Raw genomic sequence first — 22,138 nt, forward strand, 5'->3', positions numbered from 1 at the left:
TTTCAATTGTTTCTCTGTATCCTCTCATTTTGTTTCTAGTTCTGTGTATGCGCCTGGAGCTCTTTGGAGAACAGGTGCATTATAAATTCACTTTATTATTATTATTAGGGTCTATGATATAATGATCTTTTCAGAGCCACTATCGACTTCCAAGAGGATCATGCTTCTCATTGACACTTATATTATTTGTGTGAGTAGTAAATCGAGTACAATACTGACTCGAATCTTTAACTAGTTTCGCACCTTAGTGGGTTTTTTTTCAAGAAGTTGGATCAATCAAATCATTTGCTTGGAAACACAGAAACCCAGACACAGCTAAATCTTGGATAAACTTTATTTCATTCATTTTAAAAGTAACAATTACATCCCTGTGATGTACATTTCTACATAAAGCCAAAAGTCGTTGCTTTTTGTAGATTAACTCAAGAGTAATACACTCAACATATACGCTGGCTGACAGAAATAAACACTATAAAGAAAGCGACATAGTTAATAAACGATATGCAGTGTGGCTTTACACACTGCCATCTATGTAAATACACAGTAGAATGAAATAATCTAATACATGGATGACAATGGCATACTTTGTAGTTTTTGGGTTTTAAATTGACTTATTCATATGCGAGAATAAAAAGATAGGTGACAGCATCACTGCTGAATTACCAATTTAAATATAGTTACAACTCTAAGGTAACCCTCAGATATACAATGAATGAATTGTAACGAAAATACATGAGCTTTGAAAACATGTCAGCAAGGAGGCAACAACATTTCTCTGAAAGCTTTTGTATAAGTTCGTTACAATAAAATTAATCTATGTGCTACAATAACACTTGGTGAATTTGCCTATATCTTAGCATGTGAAACACTCAAATTTATAGATAAACTTGACAAAAAGTTATTTTGTGTGCAGTATGAATTAAAATATCCATATCACATGTCCTTTGGTCAGAAAAGTCATTTATAGACAACATGAAAGTAATGCCACTGTCATCAATATGGACAAGGATTGGGTATTTTGGATTTTTAATTTATAAAATAATTTTATCATGGCTTTCTACTTGAAAAATCAACATGAAACAACATATGCCAAGTCCTTGGTTGTAACTCAATAAATGGCAAAAGACTGATAAGTGTGTAAATGTTTGTTATTGTACATTTACACATTTTTTAAAGCTTTTTGCAATGTACTGAGTTACAAACATGGACTTGGTATGTGTTGTTTTACATTGATTTTTCAAGTAGAAGATAAAATTGTTTTATAAATTAAAAATCTTAAATACCCAATCCTTGTCCATATGGCCACTTCAAGAAGCATTACATTTTTTTGCTGTGACGTTATTGTTCAATCAAATTCGTTTGCAATACTTATGCAACAGCGCCCTCTATCACTTCATATCACACTAACTTTTGTTTTTTTAAAGAGTAATTTACTTTAGTGATGATAGCTAGCAGTCAAAAATTTGGCAGATTTTCTTTAAGATTACAATATAACCACAGAAATGACATGGTGAATTCAAAGCCACATATAACTAGGAAATATCTCTGTGAATATTGTCAAAAAAAGAAGTAAAATGAATCTATTAAATTTCTCAAACCCTTGAAAATTGACCAAACTGCATTGAAATTCAAGTGTGTATAATGTTAATACTAGTATACAGAGTTGAAATTACAATACATTGTTTTACTAGTAACATAGTGATAGCACACACACATAAAGAGTGCATATTTAATAAACTAAATCAAGTTGTGAAAATGTTGAGACTAAAATATTCTAAATAGCAAAGAAAATATTAATATGATAGTGATTGTTGACACAAAACATGACTAGAATTGTGAGAATGAATAATCATGGTCTTTAGATTCATAGTTACAAAAATGAAAATTTCTACACAACACAAAATGTCAGCAAACATTTGAGATTCACTTCCAAAAATGTTTTGACTCTGTGAGTAATATTCTGATTTGTAACTATAAGAAGAATTGTTTGTTAGAAAGTGTCGGACAGAAATCATGTTTGTACATAATAAAGTAAAATAAAGTAACTCTTCATTTGCAAATCCTATTTCAATAATCTGACATCATGTCAAGTCACTGTATATTTCCAAATTTTATGTCTAAAGTATATTTATCACTTTTACATGACTTTAAAAAATAATGTTATTACACATATACATATTATACACTTGTTGTCAGAGAATTTGTCATGTGAATTACATATTTGTTTTCGAACTCACACAGTTGCATGTTTGTTTAAATTATTTTCATTCATCATTCAAGATTTCAGGAAAGTTCAGCCCATTTGATCTAATAACCAAGTGTTAACCATTTAACATGTTTCTGTTCAACCTGCTAGATGTTCCACATAATATTACATATCTACCAGAGATTAGTTGCACCAGTTTGTGGCGCATACTAGTGGTATTTTCACTGCAGTGCAATACCGAAAACACAATCATTTGCTATACATGAAATGGTGTGCTCGCACTGCATGATTTTTATGGTAATTTGCCATTTCAGATAAACATATTTACATGTAATAATAACAGAACCCCATCCAGTGTGGATACTCAGGGGTATTTGCACTCGTGCTTGCAGTGTTTTCTGCTGTACTTTCACTCACTACGCTAGTCAAAGTATGGGCTCACAGAACACTGCAATCACTAGTGCAAATACACCATGTACACCACATTTGTACTCATGCATCATGGGGTTGTGTCATAGCATTTGATTCACAGGATGAACTGATCATTGCACTCTTTATTTCCTATCACAGGAAAGGTTTTCCACTATAATTTTATCACTTCTATGCATCCTTAATACTGATTTTGTGATATTACCTCTTTTGTCCTTCTAGTTAGCTGAATCCAATTGAATTCAAAGGAACAAATGAAGTTGTATTGCATTGCACTGAACTCTTTCCGCAATACGAAACCCTGTCCCTTTAAAGCTCTGACAGGGGTGAGTATGCCCGATTTGGTCAATCAGGCATACTCACCCTGTCAATTTGCAATTCATGAAGTTCATTTTAATATTTTTAATCCCAAAATACAACTTTCAGACTGACAACTTTCCACAGTTCTGAAAAGTTTCTCAGCTGTTCTACTATATAACACTACTCCTACTGGAGTCCCATTTACATGTTAGCACTGCTGTCAATTTGGCTAGCGCTATGGATGTTGCCTGGCTTTACTGTGCTAGGGGAATGAACTGTGTTTAATTGGCATAGACTTTGGGTGGTAGTTATGGTCATCCTCAAACATATACAAGAAAATCAGTATTGCTGGTAGTAATAGTTTGTCAAATATGTCAAATGGAAAGAAATAATAATTCTGCATTTAGTTGTAAAAAATGTTTTAAAAAAACCAACATGATGTCCAACAATAAATTCCAAGTACATTATAATATTAATATATTTGGAATAAAATACAGATCCCTACGGCGATGTAAGTTTGAGCAGAAAACATATTATCATATATGGTAAAATATTAAAATAATAGAGAAATGTAATACAAACTGTATGCCAGTGATTTACAACATTGGCAAGTCAACTATTGGCAAACTAAGATAGACACAAACTATTATTATGACATGTTTATATATGATATATATATATTCAATGGACTTGATGAAATGTTATATTCATAGTTGGTGGTGTCTCTGATAGCAAGTTTCTCTCAAGTGGAGGCACATTCAACATCATGTTTAACTTAGTATGAACTGGTCAAGTAGTCTACATGACTTCCAGTGTTTACACTACCTCGATTACAGGGTGATTACCATATATCTACATAACCGAGGCACCGCTATCACCCATTCGTGTCATCTATCACATGTACCAACAATAGTTTTAGTTTGCATCTATCTTAGCTTTCAGACGTAGACAGCCAGTTTTCCATAGTAGTATTGATACAAATAAAATGACAAAACGACATGTAAAGTGGAGGAATGAAAAAAACAAACAATCAATCAAATAATAGATACTCTCATTATTAAATTCATATCAAAATACTAACATTACATATATTTGACTGGCTATATATGTATTCATTAAATCTATCATAACAAATTTACCTGAATATGTAGAAATGACAATTTGAAAATATTTTGTTGCCATCGATTTCAGTTTTTTTTTGAGTTCCTACTTGTCAATGTACAAATAAAATCTATTCCATCACTCGTCAAAAAACACTTCAATGTATTCTCATGTACACTCTAACATATCAGAAGTTGCCATCATTGTTAAAATGATACCAGCAGGTGTTATCAGACTTGCTTCATGGGTATAATCTCACTCACTTACACACTTCTCTCTACATGTTTTCAAATTGTTTCTCTGTATCCTTTCATTCTGTTAGTAGTTCTGTGTCTGCGCCTGGAGCTCTTCAGGGAACAGGCATATCATAAATTCACTTTATTATTATTGCCTTGCGTGATTTCTTACCAAAGAAGACACAGTTGATTTGGATTTCAATTCTGTTAGCTGCAATATGATTGGTGCAGAAAGTCATGTGACCTCCTCATGAATATTCAAGCAGCAATATGACTGGTGCAGTCATGTGACAAACTCATGAATATTCAAAATCTTACTTCATTCAACCAATCAAAATGTCTTTTAGATAAAGATGAATAACTTTGAAGTGTATTTTTCCACAAGCTATACTGTAGGTAAAGATGAGATCAGCATTAACAAGTAAATGATTTATTTGGCAGTAAATTGCAGAGAGGAAAAAATATATATAAATGAAAACAAAAATTTTTTTTCTTTTATTTCAAAATCTAATTTTACATCTCTTTTATATGTTTATACCAAGCCAATATAATGTAGTAACTGAAGGAAACTGAATACCAGTACAATTTATAGACTGTATTGTGCAATATCCACATTGAACAGGAAAATTTGTGTTGGATAACTATAGCACACTGGAATACTGATAAATCTTTGAAAAAATCACCCTGTTATTAAACTGAATTCAAAGTTCAAACGTCTAGTCTAAGGTTTCAAACATACACTCTGATTATTTTACTAAGAATGCTGTGGAAAATTTCATTTTTTTGTGGTTAAAACTGTATGTTTGACAGTACTGCCAGTAATAGTTGGTCTTATTAAAGTCACAAAGTCAACACAATCTTGAGATAACTGTGATTTCATATTGTGAGTGTCTTGCTTTTTTTCACAACATGAAATCAATTATTTACAAAATCATACAATCTAAATATTACAGAATATTATGACTTTTTTCCCTTGTAGTTATCATATAGTATTGTATGAATAATGGCGACTTGAGACAATTTCAGTTGTCAATGATTTGACCTTTGACCTTTCAATACTCTGAATGGCAAAGATTGGTCAATGCAAAACACTACAATATAGAGCAAGACTTCATCTTACGTAAAATCACTCTGAAAATTTAACTCTCACCATAGACACTTACTATGACAATAACAACACCATCTTGTTTACATATTGATATTTACTGTCACCATGACAACCACTCATTTACATAAACAGCTACCTGTTTTAGTTGTATCAAGGTTATCACTGATTGTTTTAATTTTAAAGTTAATTATATATTTAACAAAATTCTTGTCACAGTTTTACAATACTATTTACACTTTGAATAACCATATACTCATTTCAACTGCTCAAGGAGAACATGTTTACATATTCATGTAAAATTTAATTTGTTCCACAATGACATTAAACAGTACAATTAGAAAATTCTTTCCCTTTTTCATTTTTCATCATTTTGAAAGGTCAGAGTAAAAGAACCCCACTCATGTATGTATCAGGTGACCTGTGACCTCAACTAAGGTCAATGGTCACCTGTTCATGTATGTACATGCAACAAAGATGTTTAATGTAATTGTAGTAATTATTTTGTATAGAGTACATATCAAATTTGACAATTATGTTATATATATATATATATATATCAATTCTGATAACTACATAGATGGTACAATTTACAATGCATTGCACCAGTACAGTATGGTACATCAGTTTTAGTAGTAAATATAGAACAGTGGCCAATTGTAGTTGTCAATATGAATCATATTAACACTAGAGGGCGCTAACCACATTCCTGTCCCTACCTAACTCTAAATTTACTCATGAACTCCCTAGTTTTACATTCTCCCTTTAGTCAGTCAGCTTACAGACTGTTACAAAACTAAAGTGTGCACTCCATTCTGCACTTTCACAAGAATACAGTGGACCACCAGTACAACAGATTCATACTTGGATTAAACTAGGGAGTTGGGTTTAAATGTTAGGGTAGGGAAAGTTGGCCACTGTGTAACATTTGCTATGGTGGTATCTCTGACAGTGATAGTGCAAGTCCTTAATGGTGATAGCATTTATCATTTCATGTAAATACCATAATATAGCTTTACTTTATTTACACTTTTTTTTTTCAAATATCTTTTAATCATTTATTTTATTTATGAAAAACTGTGTGATAACTTTTATTAGCCACATTGTAATGAATATCATGTCATTGCTTATTCACACTGGTTAGACATTAATACATAGTATGTACCTTGTTTTGAAACTTTTTACATAATTCTTTTTAAAAACTTTAATTTTTAGATGTAGCAAATTCCTTTATATCATGAGCATTGATTATTCAAACAAACAAACATATGCACACAAACTAACACAGCAAAAACTCCCAATTTCAAAATATAGGGTCACTCTGTCCATATTACCATTTCACATACTAAGATAAATTTCAAATTATGGAACAATTCAGACATTTCCAATATTGGGTCACTCTGTCAGTCCAGATTATCAAATAATACAGTAATTTAATATATTTAGGTAACTTTGACAGTTTTGATTATGGAACAATTCAGACATTTCCAATATTCGATCACTCTGTCAGTCCAGATTATCAAATGATACAGTCATTTAATATATTTAGGTAACTTTGACAGTTTGGATTATGGAACAATTCAGACATTTCCAATATTGGGTCACACTGTCAGTCCAGATTATCAAATAATCACTGCAACAAATATTCAGGTAATCAATCATTTACTCCGAGGTCAACACTTTGACTTTGGCAGTAATCTAGTTTCTGCTAATTGTGACATATACACAGACATTATCACTTTCACAATATAGACATTTTAACAAAAAATAATTATACAATTAATCCTGAGTAGTGATTCAACCTGACTTATTTTTTTCTAGATTTGATGCCGAACACATTTTTTGATAAATCAAACCCTAGTCTAAGTAAACCTTGCAACTCTAGCTGTTAATCTCAGAATTATTTGCTACACTCTCTAATTTAGATGCTAATCTCATAACCTCTCTGGCTAAATTATATGCTACTCTCTCTATATTTAGATGCTAATCTATATCTGAGAACCTCTCTGGCTAACTTTGACATTCATTACCATTACTTACATTACAATGTGTTGTGTGGCATAGACATCATGCATATGATGTGAATGACCATAGACCATAGACCATAGACACTATACATATACTCTGGATATTAAAGGAGATGTAGTATAGACATGGTATAGACACTAATAGAGTAGACATGTATAGACACTATACATCCTGTATACTAGGTGTGGTGTAGCATAGGCACGCATAGACACTATACATCCTGTATACTAGGTGTGGTATAGCAATGTCGCTTTCACATGGTTCATTGAATATGAGACACATAGCTTGGTTTGTATGGTCCAATAATTTGTGGCTTATGGTTACATAGCAACATACATACACATACCAAAAGTACAGGTAAAAGTCCATTTCTGTCTCTACACCTAAACTCAAAGTTAAACTTATTTCTTGATGGGTTGGTTTTCTCACAACTTCAGTAATTTGAATCCAATCTTGCCTCTAAACTGACGATTCATAGTTGATATCCTGGTTCCTGGTATCAGCTGATAGTAAGTTAATATTGAGTTCTTGATCTCTGCATGTCATTGGTATGTCAGTAGGTGGTATTGGATTGTTTTCTATGTCTATTATGTGGCTATCATCTCCATGGTACAACGGGTTGTCTTCTCCTTCAGAATCTGTTAGAGATGATATGTAATATGGCATTACAGTTGTATCAAGGCACCGTAGTCTGTAAGGTACGCTGTGATGGGGCACCCTCACACATCGGCCAACCCCTCCCAGAGAGGAGGCCTGTGAGGACGGAACGTCACGACGTATCTTACAGTCAACAAGGCACTGAAGACAGGGTACATCATATTGATATTCAATTTATGCACAGCTTCTTGAAAATTTGATAATTTATATACAAGATAATGTGTGTGTACATACAAATATGTACCTTAGTCCTATACTTTACTGCAGATGTATATGTAATGTTTTGGAACTATAACAAACTGGATGGTCCACCTGGTAAACGTTCTTTCCACACAGCCTGTGACATCTGTAATTCAAACTCAGTTGTTTTCATGGATACATGCACTGATGCTGATTGGTTGAACATGATCACATGATGCATATATTTATGTTGATTAGCCTAGGTCACATGATGCCCATATTTTATAACCTAAAAAGTCAACACATGATATGCTAATTATATGCTGATTCTTCCCTCTTGGTTTACAGTTGTAGATAATGCGACGTGGAATACTGAGTCTGAATTACCATGTTCACAGACTGTGCTGAGAGAAGGTTTGCCAGGTTGACCATCTAGCCTGCTACAACACCTTGTAATGGATATGTTGACTGAAACAATTTTTTGCAGTTGTGATGTAAAGCTGAGGTTTTCTGGGTCAAAAATAATTTTTACATTTATCTTGGACTTATCAAAGTCTGACAATGACAAATACTGATTGATAATGTAGTACATGCAACTCTACACTTACCTGATATGATCACACAGACACAGACACAGACACAGACACAGACACAGACACAGACACACACAGACACACACCAGCACATGCATGCATACACATACACACAAACAGGCATGCATACACATACACACACACACACACACACACACGCGCACACACACACACCATGCAAATAAACATAGACAATATGCAAAACACATAAGATACTGCGCCAACTTAGATATAAATTCCATGCAGTGACTAAGAGTTCAAAATAAACCAGCTTGTTTATCAGTGTACAAGCATGTTACATGTATTGTGCTGAATATAGCATAACAATAAAATGACAACATAACAATACAATTGCAAAATATTCTTTTGGGGAATGTTTGAAAGGATAGTTTGGCATTTTGAAAGAGCTGGATGTACAGTTGATGGCTGTGAACTTTTTAGCGTGACAATAGATGTCAAGTATGGCTGTGAACTTTTGGAGAGTGACAATGGACGTCAAGTATGACTGTGAACTTTTGGAGAGTGACAATGGACGTCAAGTATGGCTGTGAACTTCTAGAGAGTGACAATGGACGTCAAGTATGGCTGTGAACTTTTCAGCGTGACAATAGATGTCAGGTATGGCAGTGAACCTTTCAGCATGACAATAGACAATGGATATCAGTTATGAAAGTTTATGATGACATTTGTATCAAATATTTGTCAATCGATAGGGGCATTTATACACAATGATATATACTTTACATGGATGGCATAAATCAAACTTGTATGTTCAGTTGTCTCTAGACTGCACACTGTCTTTTTGTAATACAGAGGGATTGTGAAATTAGTCTAGTGTTGTCTGATATGCAATTTTCAATGAAGTTACTAATACACCATGGTCTGTTAACTATGCTTCAGACATTGTCAAAGCTTAATTGTAACACTGTCATTTAACTTCATTAAGACTTGTTTTAGTTCCATTGTTTCGGACATTAAACCATTGACAATACACAAATACAACAACACTGGAAAGTATTTTAAGGTGCACTTCTATTGTGGTTCAAATCAAATAACAAACAGCTTCCATCCAGGCACAATGATGACACTGACTAATACTAGACGTACAACTTATAGAGTGCCAATGTTTCAATGTATCACTACCAGTGGTAGATACTCCCCCCCCCCCCCTTCCACAGCTCATCCTGACCAACCCCATCAAGTACAACATGCATACCTATTCAAGAATAGATCCCTTCAGCCTTTGACAGCAGGTATATTGCTGTAAGTGGTGGATTCCATGTTCCAACCCCAAGCCCACAATTATGACTGACAATTTTTTTACCAATCATTCTACCATACAGTGTCTCATCTTTTTTCCAAGTTTGAAAACAATCAGACGTGTGTCTGAGAATTGCACTCAAAGTTACTCATATGACTGGACAGATGGAGAGAATTCCTGGAGTGACTGTTTATGACACTCATATGGGGCTAAAATGTGATACAGATAAACACATTAATGCATATAACCTCATAGTATTTTTAAAACATACAAATACACACAGGCTTTATGGCTTGAACTCACAATATGTGCCTCAATGTAAACAATATACCCAGTTGGAAGCTGAACAAAACTAAGAACACCGGATCAAAAACAAACAACAAAACACAGTATTAAACACAAATAAGGTGAACCAGTGCACTGTGTTATTGTATTGCGTAGAAGTATCTCACCATGGCGGCCACGTTGATCTTCTGGTACAATCAGTAATGGTGTGTCAGTATTAACAAATGGCTGTTGAGGACTTGGCTGAGTTGTCTCTGCATTGAATGGGTATTCAGGAGTCTGCTGGGGGTCTATATAGAAACTCAGCAATCAAACAATGTACAGTCTTGGACATATAAAGCTGAGTAAAACTCAGTGGTTGGATAGTCTTGGAGAAACAAAGATGTGAGTTTTTGTATTCGCAAGAATTACTAAGATAGGTAGGTGTTGAAAAATAATAGAAAGATGTGATAAAAGTCTTCGTAGAAGACACAGTCCCCTCCTCCCCCCAAAATACTTACTTTTATGTGACTGAATGGCGATATGATTTAAACAAATTGGTGGCAACAAATAAATACAACAAAGCATCTGTGATATGAAGGAAACGGTTGGATTTTGATAATTGGTCTGGAGATCAAAATCAAGGTCAAAGGTCAATGTCATAAAGAAAGTATACAATTGATAATGTGGGGTAGACACTTGAGTAGAGTCTGTATATCAAAGTTTTGAGTTATGGATTATGCAGTAAATCATGGCTGCCATTGTATAAAAAGTTATACAGCATCAACGGAAATCTTTGTGTATATTGCTCTTCTTCTATATTACTTGTAAACATAATTTAGAAGAATTTGGTAACAACGAATTCTACAAAGTGTCTGTGATAGCCAAGCAATTGCTTTATTTTGATAAATCACCAAGAAGGTCAAGGTGTAGGTCAAAGGTCAACATTTAAATAAAAAAGGCTTGTACCCAATAATATGAGAGTAGACACTTGAATGGAATCACTATGTATTACTAATTTTGAGTTATGCAGTAAATATTAATTGTGAACTAAAATATGGCTACCAATCAGTCACAAACAAAGTGATGTACACATATCCCCAGTGATATGTCACCTCTAAGGCAGGTTTTAATGAAATCAGATATTACATGTTTTGAGAAATGACATATTACTGCTGTAGGGACAGACGGACGGACGGATGGACGTACAAATGGGAGCCATTTGCGATTGCCCCATTCAGGAGATTAAAAACAAATATCAGAAACACTCACATGAGTGTGACAGAATTCAGGACAAATTGTGAAACAAAAAGTCAGAACAACCAGTACAAAAACCTAATTAGATGTGTCGTGTTAGTGTGTGCAAAGTGATGTGATGTGGTATGATGTGATGCAGAGTGGTGTCATGTGTGATGTGATGTGATGTGATATGATGTGATGTGATGTGGTTTGGTATGGTATGGTATGGTGTGGTGTGGTGTGGTGTTGTGTTGTGTTGTGTGGTGTTGCATTGGATAGTGCATGAATGCCAGGTATGTATGAAACAGATAGAAATGAGAGACTATGATAAAATGATAAGAAATTCACAGAGAAAGTAAAGAACTGGGTAGGAGGGTAGGACTACTACACCATGTTGTTGACAACTACTCACTAACTTTATTGATCTATATGGTAATCTTTATTTCACATAAATGGACTAATTGGAAAGCATTTGTAAAAATAGACAGCACAGATGGGCATGGATGAATTTATTTTTAAAATAGAGATACCATTCAACTAGATGAAAACAAAAATGAAAATTACATATTGGATAAAAATCAATTTAAAAAAATAGCATGGTATTAATTTAAAACATAAAAGCTACAAGGTAAAGTATGGGCTGAAAAAACAGTTATTGGGCTCTAACATTAAGCACAAATACAATAGTGCCCTCTACGACATTCTATGATAACCACATGAGCATTTTTATACCGTTAAAAAATGTTCAATGAATCAGTACTATAAATTCTAGTAAAGTAGTAAATAGTTATCCTTTGTACAGTAGGTAATGTTTTGTTTATTCTGGTTGCCTGGCTGTATGCCACGAAGTTGTTCTACCTTTTTTTGACCTTCCTAAGGGGTCTTCTGACTTCTACCACAAATAAATGATTTTTTAACATTACTTTTAAGTCTTATAATATATTCACAGTAGTTCCTTACATGATGTTATTTTATAGGCAATCATTTTACGTGTCAAATTGGTAATTTAGCAAAACTACTGTTTCTGGTTATCATAGAATGTCAACACAGGTAGAGGTGAAATGCTGAAATATGTCATGCATTAGCTACAAATTAAACAAATATCAAATTTTACAAAGCAGACAGCACACATTTCTTAACTATAATGTCATGCAGAATATTGCTCAGCAGTAAATGAGGACAAAACAGCTTTGAATTTTCAACTAGTTTCACACCTCAGTTGGTTTTTTCAAGTAGATTTCGGAATATTTCACAACCTATTTCCCTGAGATTACATGTAGTACTATGTATTGTATATGAAACTCTGTCAGCATACAGAAATCGCGGCAATCTTGGCCAGATTACGGCACTGTTGTGTTACATCACTAGCTGTTGTCATACATCCTAGCCATCAAAACCAATGCTTGTTCTGAGAATGTGAACAGGTTGGTAATTATGATTTGAAAATGTACACCCAATAACCTGATTACAAGTACAACCATGACAACATTATTCAAATGAAGTCATAATGTTAAGTGTATACCCAATATTACGATTACAACCATGACGTTATTCAAATGAAGTCATTATGTAAGTGTACACCCAATAACCTGATTACAACTATGACAACATTATTCAAATGAAGTCATTGTGTAGATGAACACAGTAGTTAACACATGACACATGTGATAATTTAGATGTAATTATGTAAATTTAACATACAAGTGTCTAATAACAACTTTTGGGGGTGAGGCTTATTGAATCAGTTCTAACAGTTCCCAAGACAAGGTAGTTCGGTTCAAGGGCTAGGTGGTACAACAGCTACAAATGTAACACAACAAAGCAATAAAACAGGTTAGGACAATACTGATTCCTTTGAAAGTATACAGTAATACTTTATCATGGTCATTTTAATTCTCTCGATATACTTCAAGTAAATTTCTCCAACCAGAATATATAAGTAACCTAATATTGCAGTCATTAAATTGCCAGGCAGTACTCCATCTGCTATTCAACATATGTTCAGAAATGTGCATGGTACATAGAATACATGCAAACTGGATGACAATGCTATAAACAAGGTAGTGTACCAGTCACAAACCACTGATGTCATAAAATGTACAGTCAGAGAGACAATAGTTGATAATTTTAACACATATTATAAAGACACCAAATGTTGTTGAAACATGGACAACACACTATTTAAAACCTTTACACCTAAGACAAAATGTGTTGGCAATTTCTGAGACAAAATTTGCACATGTCTTTGAAGAGTAAGAAAATAGAAATATCATCATTCAGTATTTGAGATTAGGGTTATTGTACATTGATGTTTGAGTTTATTCAGGAATGCAGGCCCTTGTACAATTTGAGAATGAAAATTCAGGTCAGAAATTGGTATTGTCGTAAAAGTTACACAATTGACTGTTTTGGACTGCAGACTGTACATAGTAATGAGAAGTAGTGATGTGACTGGTAGCCTCTTACAGATTGCTAAACAGAGCTATTACAGCAATGTTCATAAAATTTACATCACAGAAAATTATAATATATAAAGTTTAAAATTAAAATTAGCAAATGAAACAAGTTTATTCAAAATACATTAATAACTAGGGGTAAGATGGCATTGTACAGATGCAGGGATGGCAATGAAATGATAAAATGCAGCTTTTAGCACTGTGTGCACAGACTGTTTGCCAAGCCAACATCAACCATATTATTAGTGTATGTCAAGTGCTGCCATAGAGCCACGCTGCCATGTAGTAACATGCATTGTTAGGATACCACACTGGCAAGTGATGAGCTGTGTCAGAGTGCCAAGCTGGCACATGACATGCATTGTCTGAATGCCAAGCTGGCATGTGACACGTATCATCACAACACTTTCTTTGACTAGTGAAAAACAAAGTCAAAACACTACACTGGCAAGTGACAAGCAGTGTTGTAGCGTTATGTGGCAGCACAAAACCAGCACAAATCTAAAAGCAATTACACAGATGTGTCAGAATATACTGAGTTTTCAGTGTCTCCATCTACAATATTAATGATGGGCAGTGTCAGTGATTCTGAATCAGTGACATGTTTGATAGGGGTAGATTGATTTTGTTCATTAGGTTTAGATATAAGGGGAAGGAGCTCAGATTCAGCGTTGTCTATGTCTATGATGCACTCACCAGAGGAGTCAGGACGTTGGTGATGATGGTGGTGGTGGTGGTGATGGCGATGATGATGGTGATGAGGTTTATCTCTGTGATGGTCATCTCTTTCTTCATCACCACGTCCACTGTCGGGTTGAAAGTCAGAGGATTCCTCACTGTCTTGACGAGGGGAGGGATCAAACTCATGACGACTCGAATCACTCCTATGACGGTGTCTTTTCCTGACTAATACTGGGGAGTGTACTGGAGAGTGACGGAAGTGTTCATCACCAAGACCAGGAGGAGACGCCAGTCTTTCATCTGGTACATTTAAGAAGTCCTGTCCATCACCAATAGAGAAATCTAGTTTCAATGTGATTGGTTTTCCTCCCTCCTCGTCCTCGTCCTCAGAAGCTGGAGGTGTTGGAGTGGGAGTTCCAAGTGCACCAAATGATTCCTGACGTGCCCTGTCAGATAAACATGGCTCACTATACTGTTTCCATGGTAACAGAGACTCTGCAGCAGTTGGCTCAATCTTGCCTCTTGGAGATGATGGTGCATCTGGTTCATCAAATTCTCCATTACCTAAAATCAACATAGATGTACAATTAGGCTTTTGTTCTATGCTTTATAACATGATTACATCTGGTCCAGTATTAAAAGGAAATGCCACAAGGGAAATAAAGATACTTCCATAAATTCTCCAAAGTCATTTCATGATTTCACATTACATACTTTTCACTCGGTTGCTTAGAAACACCAAATTGAAAAGTTTTTTACTGTTTTTCACCTCAATTGTTCTTTCAGTGGAACACCATTGCATCATGGGTCTTAGCATACATCAATATTCATTAGATGCACACTGAATATTCATGACCATTTATCTGAAGAAAATAAGTCCTTACGGGTCATGAATATTCAGTGTACATCTAGCAAATATCTCATGAAAGACCCATGAAGCAAATGTGTATCACAGAAAGAACAATACAGGTGAAAAAAGAGTTTCAATTTAGTGTTTCTTGGCAACTGAGTGAAAATTATATAATATGCAATCATGAAATGACTCTCAAGAACCAACAGTTTATAAAAGTACCTTTATTTCTTGGAGTGGTGTTCCCCTTTAATCATAACATGTTTGGTATGCAATGACAATACTTATATGGTTCTATGTAAGTAGCACACTACAATGTCACCTTGATTTACCCATTTGTGGAGACTTTCCAGAGTATTTGTTATTTCACCTTACAAGGGGTAGTAGTTTTTAAAAGAATTGAAAGAGTAAGATATAACATTGTTATTGTGTATACATCACAGACACACAGTTACACTCTCTGTCTGCCTGCCTGCCTGCCTGTCTGTCTGTCTCGCTCTCGCTCTCTCTCTCTCTCTCTCTCGCTCTCTCTCTTTCTTTCTCTCTTCATCATTGGTTAATATCCCTTTTATCACTATTTATAAATTAAAAATGTTGAAAACTGCATCACAAGCTGTGATAATATTACAAGCTAACCCATTCTGTGCAATCAAAGAACTCTCAGATACATTGCCTCATCACCATGTATATAGCAATCCCCTCCTGATGTTGCACAATGAATGTAATCAATGCCTGATTGACCAGCAAAAACACTTGTTCCAAAAATGTGTATAGTGGACAAACTTATTTTCAAAATCTGTATGTAAAGCCTTCAAGGAAATGAGATGAGTTGATCTGAAAAGTAGAACATCTTGATACTATCTCATGAGTTTTGCTCATTCTTTTAGAAAAAATTCCACAATTGGCTGTACTTTTGGTTATTTTCATAAATGTTCAAGTCAGTAGAGAATACCAATGCTACGTAACTTTCAAAAAATTCAAACAAGTAATTGCATTTTGTAGTTCAACATTTAAAGGGGAAAACCATTTCTTCTGGTGAGTTATTTCATGATTTCACATGAGATGACATAAATTTCATGTGATTGCCAAGAAACACTAAATTGAAACTTGCTTCACATTCATTGTCCTAGCAATTGTCCAGCATTGCCTCATGGGATCTAGCAAATGTACATATGTATAAGTTGAACAATAAATATTCATGACTCCTAAGTGCTTATTACCTTCAGATACGTAAGTACTTATGAGTCATGAATATTTATTGTTCATCTAATACATATGCATGGCTGCTAACTCCCATGAGGCAAAGCAGGACACTGCTAGGATAATGGCTAAAGCAACTTTCAATTTGGTATTTCTTGCCAATCGTGTAATGAAATGACTCCCCAGAGCCAAGAATTTAATAAAAGACCTTTATTTCCTAGTGTTCCCCTTAAAAGTAACATGTATACCATGCATGTAAAATCAAACTAAATATTGCCATGTGCACAATACTATAAATGAGTTGGGGTTCATGAAATAGACCTTTACATAATTTGTCTTGGTGGCACTCTACTTCCCGTCTGTGTGTACCCTGGGGGTATACATAGTATAGGTTACTGAATTAATCATAGAGCACTGCTGCTTTCCTCAATGTCTGAACAATATGAAAAACATCTCTGATTTACGTTTCTACATAATACAAGGAACAAAGCTCTTAAGAAACGGTACTATGGGGTGATGATACCCCCAATTTGAGCGAGGGCGTTGTATTCTCAAATTCCTGTTTGCGCTCTGCAATGGCCTATTATCCTCAATTAAAATTTGAATACATGTACATAGGAAGTACTTTGATCTGAGATACCAATGATGACACAGAAGTGGCTATTGAAGAGGCTGAATGAAAAATAAAATATCAAATGAAACATCTTGTTAGTATTTGCTTCTGATAGCATACATCATGCTATTGATACTATGAACAGTAAACATATATTAATGGGAGCAAAAAATTATGCAAATATTATTAATCTTAAGTTACCTAACCTACAGCAAAACTGTTACTGTTACATGTAAACCAGTGTGTGAATATTGATACTCATATACTGCAGTGTTTTTGTTAAGGGTGGTAAGTAAGTAAAATCTACCAACACTCCCCAGTCACTTCACCAGGTTCCCAACCAGTGTTTTTGTTAAGGGTGGTAAGTAGGTAAAATCAACCAACGTTCTCCAGTCATTTCACCAGGATTCCCTACCAGTGTTTTTGTTATGGGTGGTAAGTAGGTAAAATCTACCACATTCCCAAGTCACTTTACCAGAGTTCCCTACCAGTGTTTATGTTAAGGGTGGTAAGTAGGTAAAATCAACCAATGTTCCCCAGTCACTTTACCAGGGTTCTCTATCAATGTTTTTGTAAAAATAATTTTGTTAGTATGTAGGGAAGCCTATAGCACATATACCCTCTCTGTTACTGGGGGTTTTCCAACCTTGGCAGAAACACTATAATGGTAGATTTTAGTATACTAAGTATATAAAATGATGACATTTCTATCAAATACACTACAGCATTGTTATATACATGATTAATAAGTTTAAGTAAACTCCATATCAAAGCACTGGAATGTGAGTATTGCATTTGGCGCGCTAAACAAAACGCAAAAACAAAGTTTACTAAAGCATTGTATGGTGAGTGAGTACAGTATTAGGCAGGCTAACCAAAAGTCAAGCTAAAGCAGATAAATTTGAAATAACACAAGCGAGTTAACATAAATGTTATATGGATAGCATTATTAGATGACAGCCTGTAGTGGTGAAAGCTGTTAATGCTGTCCACATACCTACTAGTACATGTACTACTATAGGAGAAGATGGGTTGTCTAGCAAGTCTGGGTGCATGGTGATCCCAGGGTGGTGCTCACTAGTATCACCAGTACCTGGATGTTTATCTGTAATAACATAGGCCAACAATACACACAGTGAGTTGATAGCATTGGCCAGCCATCAATACATATAGAGTGAAAAGTGCATCATATGCAAATAAACTGGTAAATATCCACCTGGCATTCATTAGCCTGTTAACATCATTGGATCTGTGATCATACAAACCACTCATGCTACCTACCAATAGTTGATTTTTCGGTTCCAAGATGCATTGCGCGAGAGGATGGCTTTTACATTGTTACATTTACCGTAGTCTTGTTTTGTCTTTATTACATTTGAAATAACATTTTTATCAGGAAATGATGGAAAGACATGTTGACCTTTTGGATAATGAGTAATGTTATAGAACAAAGACTAAATGTCATCAATGATAGAGAGGGATTTTACGGATGAACCCACGGTACAGTCAGGTGACAACCATCCCCCTGAGTAGCGGGCAAACCCCTCACAATACATGGCATTGTGTGCACAGATGCGCAATGCATCTTGAAAATCTCCCCATGAGCTGATTGGTTGCAATGGGGCATATTTACACTATGTCAGACTATTTGATTATGCAAATGAAGTCATTATGTAAATGTACACGTTAAACTACAATGAATGTAATGCTAAATTTACACATTGAATTTTATATATACAGGTATTCTGATGACAGCTTTTGTGGGTGTGGATAAATTATCCACTTTGGAAGGCTACCATCACAAGCTGGTAGGTAAAATAAGTGCTGGTATGGTCACAGATCCAGTGATGTGAATGGTCTAGGCATTCATTGACATGTACATGGTTTTCTTTCTGAAAAAGTATTGGTCAATAATACTCTATGATACCCCTGTGCAATGCAGTGTCTTTATATAACAGTATTGGCTAATAGTATTAGCACTCGGCAATACCTCGGTGAATTTACAGAAGCAGACACCCTGCATTTCTACTACATCTGCATATATAAATAAAACTCGATGTGAAATGATACTGGTATTAAAATTGCATTCAATCATACTGCAAAAAATTACACAGTATTGATAGCACTCCAACTATCAACATGATATGAATGATTCATTGGAGGGCTAGGGGGTCTGTCTATATCTCATTTCATTTCATACCATACCAGTACCAAGGAGCACAAAGATATGAATGACTGATTGGAGGGTTAGGGGGTCCTTTATCTCATTTCATACCAGTTCTCTGGAGCACAAAAGATATGAATGACTGATTGGAAGGTTAGGGGGGTCGTTTATCTCATTTCATACCAGCACTGGGGAGCACAAAGATATGAATGACTGATTGGAGGGTTAGGGGGTCCTTTATCTCATTTCATACCAGTTCTCTGGAGCACAAAAGATATGGATGACTGATTGGAGGGTTAGGGGGTCCTTTATCTCATTTCATACCAGTTCTCTGGAGCACAAAGATATGAATGACTGATTGGAGGGTTAGGGGTCCTTTATCTCATTTCATTACCAGTACTGGAGAACACAAGTAGAGTAAATAACAATGTAGGACCTAAAAATAGGAAATTGTTGATATTTTTCTAAATATTGACAAGAATATATGTAGTAAGTATACCTGAAGGTCTTGCTTCAAAAGTTATACCACCTTCATCATCTGACTCTTCCTTCAGAGTAGGTTCAATATGTACATGGGACAAAATATCATCCTCTGAAATCAATATACACACACACAACATTATATAAACAGACACAACATTAGAATTTACATGCATAACATTAGATTAACAGACATAACATTAGAATTTACAGGCATAACATTAGAGAAACAGACATAACATTACATAAAAAGACATAACATTAGACTTACAGACATGACATTAGATTTACAGACATGACATTAGATAAACTGACATAACATTAGATTTACAGATATAACATTAGATTTATAGGCATGATATTAGATTTACAGACGCAACACTAGATTTACAGACACAACTGACATATTTGTGTGTAGTTTCATGAAGTACTCACCTCCTAATGGGGTATCTAGACTAAAACTGACATTTTTATGTGGAGTTTTGTGATGGCCATGACCCTTGTCATGCTTGTCATGTTTGTCATGTTTTTCAAGATGATTGTGACTAGAGTTCTTATTACTATTCAGACTGTGATGAGATGGTCGGTTGGCCATCTTGGCTTTCTTCTTTCGTTGTTTCATAACATGTCTTAAATGTAAATGTACACTTCTATGTAGCAGATGATCATTCTTCTCCAACTCTGTGTCCATCATCTGATGTTTCATTCGTTTGTAACGATGCTATAATGGAAAGTAATGAAAGACGATGAAAAATGTAGACTCATAGTGATGTTAGGTTGTATATCAAATGATAAATTTATATAGCACCAAAGAGATTGAATGAATTGAAAGGATCAAATCATCAAGATTGTTCTGTATGTTGGAGTTTATTTCTTGAGAGTTCATCCACTGTCTGGAAAGTGTGTCCACTGTTTACAAAGTTTGTCTGTTGTCAAAAAAGTCTGTCTACTGTCTAGAAAGTTTGTCTGTTACCTAGAAAGTTTGTCTATTGTCTAGGAATTTTGTCCATTATCTAGAAAGTTTGTCTGTTATCTAGAAAGTTTGTCTGTTATCTAGAAAGTTTGTTTGTTATCTAGAAAGTCTGTCTAAAATCTAGACATGTGTCTGTTGTCTGGAGAGTGTGTCCACCGTCTAGAATGTTTGCCTGTTATCGAGAAAGTGTTCCTGTGTCTACAAAGTAAGTCTTATCTTTTTAAAAAGTGCATCCCATGTCTAGATATATTGTCTGTTATTTAGAAAGTATGTCCATTGTCTCCAAAGTTTGTCTAATGTCTAGAAGGTGTGGGAATATGTAAGATATGTTTACCTTCTTTTTGGGTTGATGCATACTATCAAATACAATGTTAGACACATGATGTATTTCAGCATCATCTACCTCTCTCCTGGCAAACTCCCCGGCACCACCAACACTGTGCATATCCAGACAAATGTCACTTACATTGTATGGTATACTGCAATGGCAGACAACAAACATGTTAGTTTTGTGTAATATAAAGTATTGTCACTATGGTGTGACTTCATTTTATAGCTTCAGAAAGCAAAGATAGTACCGTATATGTACATGAAATTAAAACAGAATGATCATACTGGCCATAATACTAGTCAGCAATTGTCTATATGGCTTTCATATACCACAAAAGGCCTTCACTACCATTTTAGTTCATTGCAAGACATGTTACAAAAGTTTTACAGCACTGCCTGTGATAATGATCTTGTGCTTACCTGCCATTCCTGCCTTGCAGCCCTGCTTGTGATGTAGATCTTCGTAGAAAATTAGCCATACTGCCATGTTTTATGTTGAAAGACCCGGCAGTTTTTACGTATTCCATTGCATCCTTGATATTGAGGTTTGTGTAAACTTGTAAAATTTGACAATCTTTGGCTTGTGGAAGCTCTCGAAGTAAAAGTGGTTGCACATACTTTCTATCTATCTCTTCCCACCTGTGTAATACAATTGTTAAAGTGGTTGTATAAATGCAAAAGGTATATGTGCCCATATATGATGTATCACGCTAGTACATATGCACACACTTATACACACACACACACACACACACATACACACACACACACACACACACATACACACACACA

General features: G+C 34.8%; 1 protein-coding gene across 3 annotated transcripts in view; it reads right to left on the reverse strand.

The window, feature by feature from the left end:
- Positions 1-328: 328 nt before the first annotated feature.
- The window catches only part of LOC144438236 (sodium/hydrogen exchanger 3-like), a 55,276-nt gene continuing 33,466 nt past the window's right edge, over positions 329-22,138 (reverse strand). Inside the window, exons 8-14 of one of the 3 annotated variants that reach the window (XM_078127282.1) lie at positions 21,767-21,985; positions 21,351-21,495; positions 20,479-20,764; positions 20,063-20,155; positions 18,397-18,504; positions 14,752-15,300; positions 329-8,043 (exon numbers count right to left, since the gene is read on the reverse strand). In XM_078127282.1, the coding sequence (XP_077983408.1) occupies positions 7,865-8,043; positions 14,752-15,300; positions 18,397-18,504; positions 20,063-20,155; positions 20,479-20,764; positions 21,351-21,495; positions 21,767-21,985 (1,579 nt within the window). In that variant the 3' untranslated portion in view covers positions 329-7,864. Of the gene's footprint in view, positions 8,044-12,037; positions 15,301-18,396; positions 18,505-20,062; positions 20,156-20,478; positions 20,765-21,350; positions 21,496-21,766; positions 21,986-22,138 lie in introns of those variants that run through there. The other 2 variants (XM_078127281.1, XM_078127283.1) reach the window with 2 other exon arrangements.

This window comes from Glandiceps talaboti, chromosome 7 (genome assembly GCF_964340395.1).
Source record: "Glandiceps talaboti chromosome 7, keGlaTala1.1, whole genome shotgun sequence".
In the NCBI taxonomy this organism is placed as follows: domain Eukaryota; kingdom Metazoa; phylum Hemichordata; class Enteropneusta; family Spengelidae; genus Glandiceps; species Glandiceps talaboti.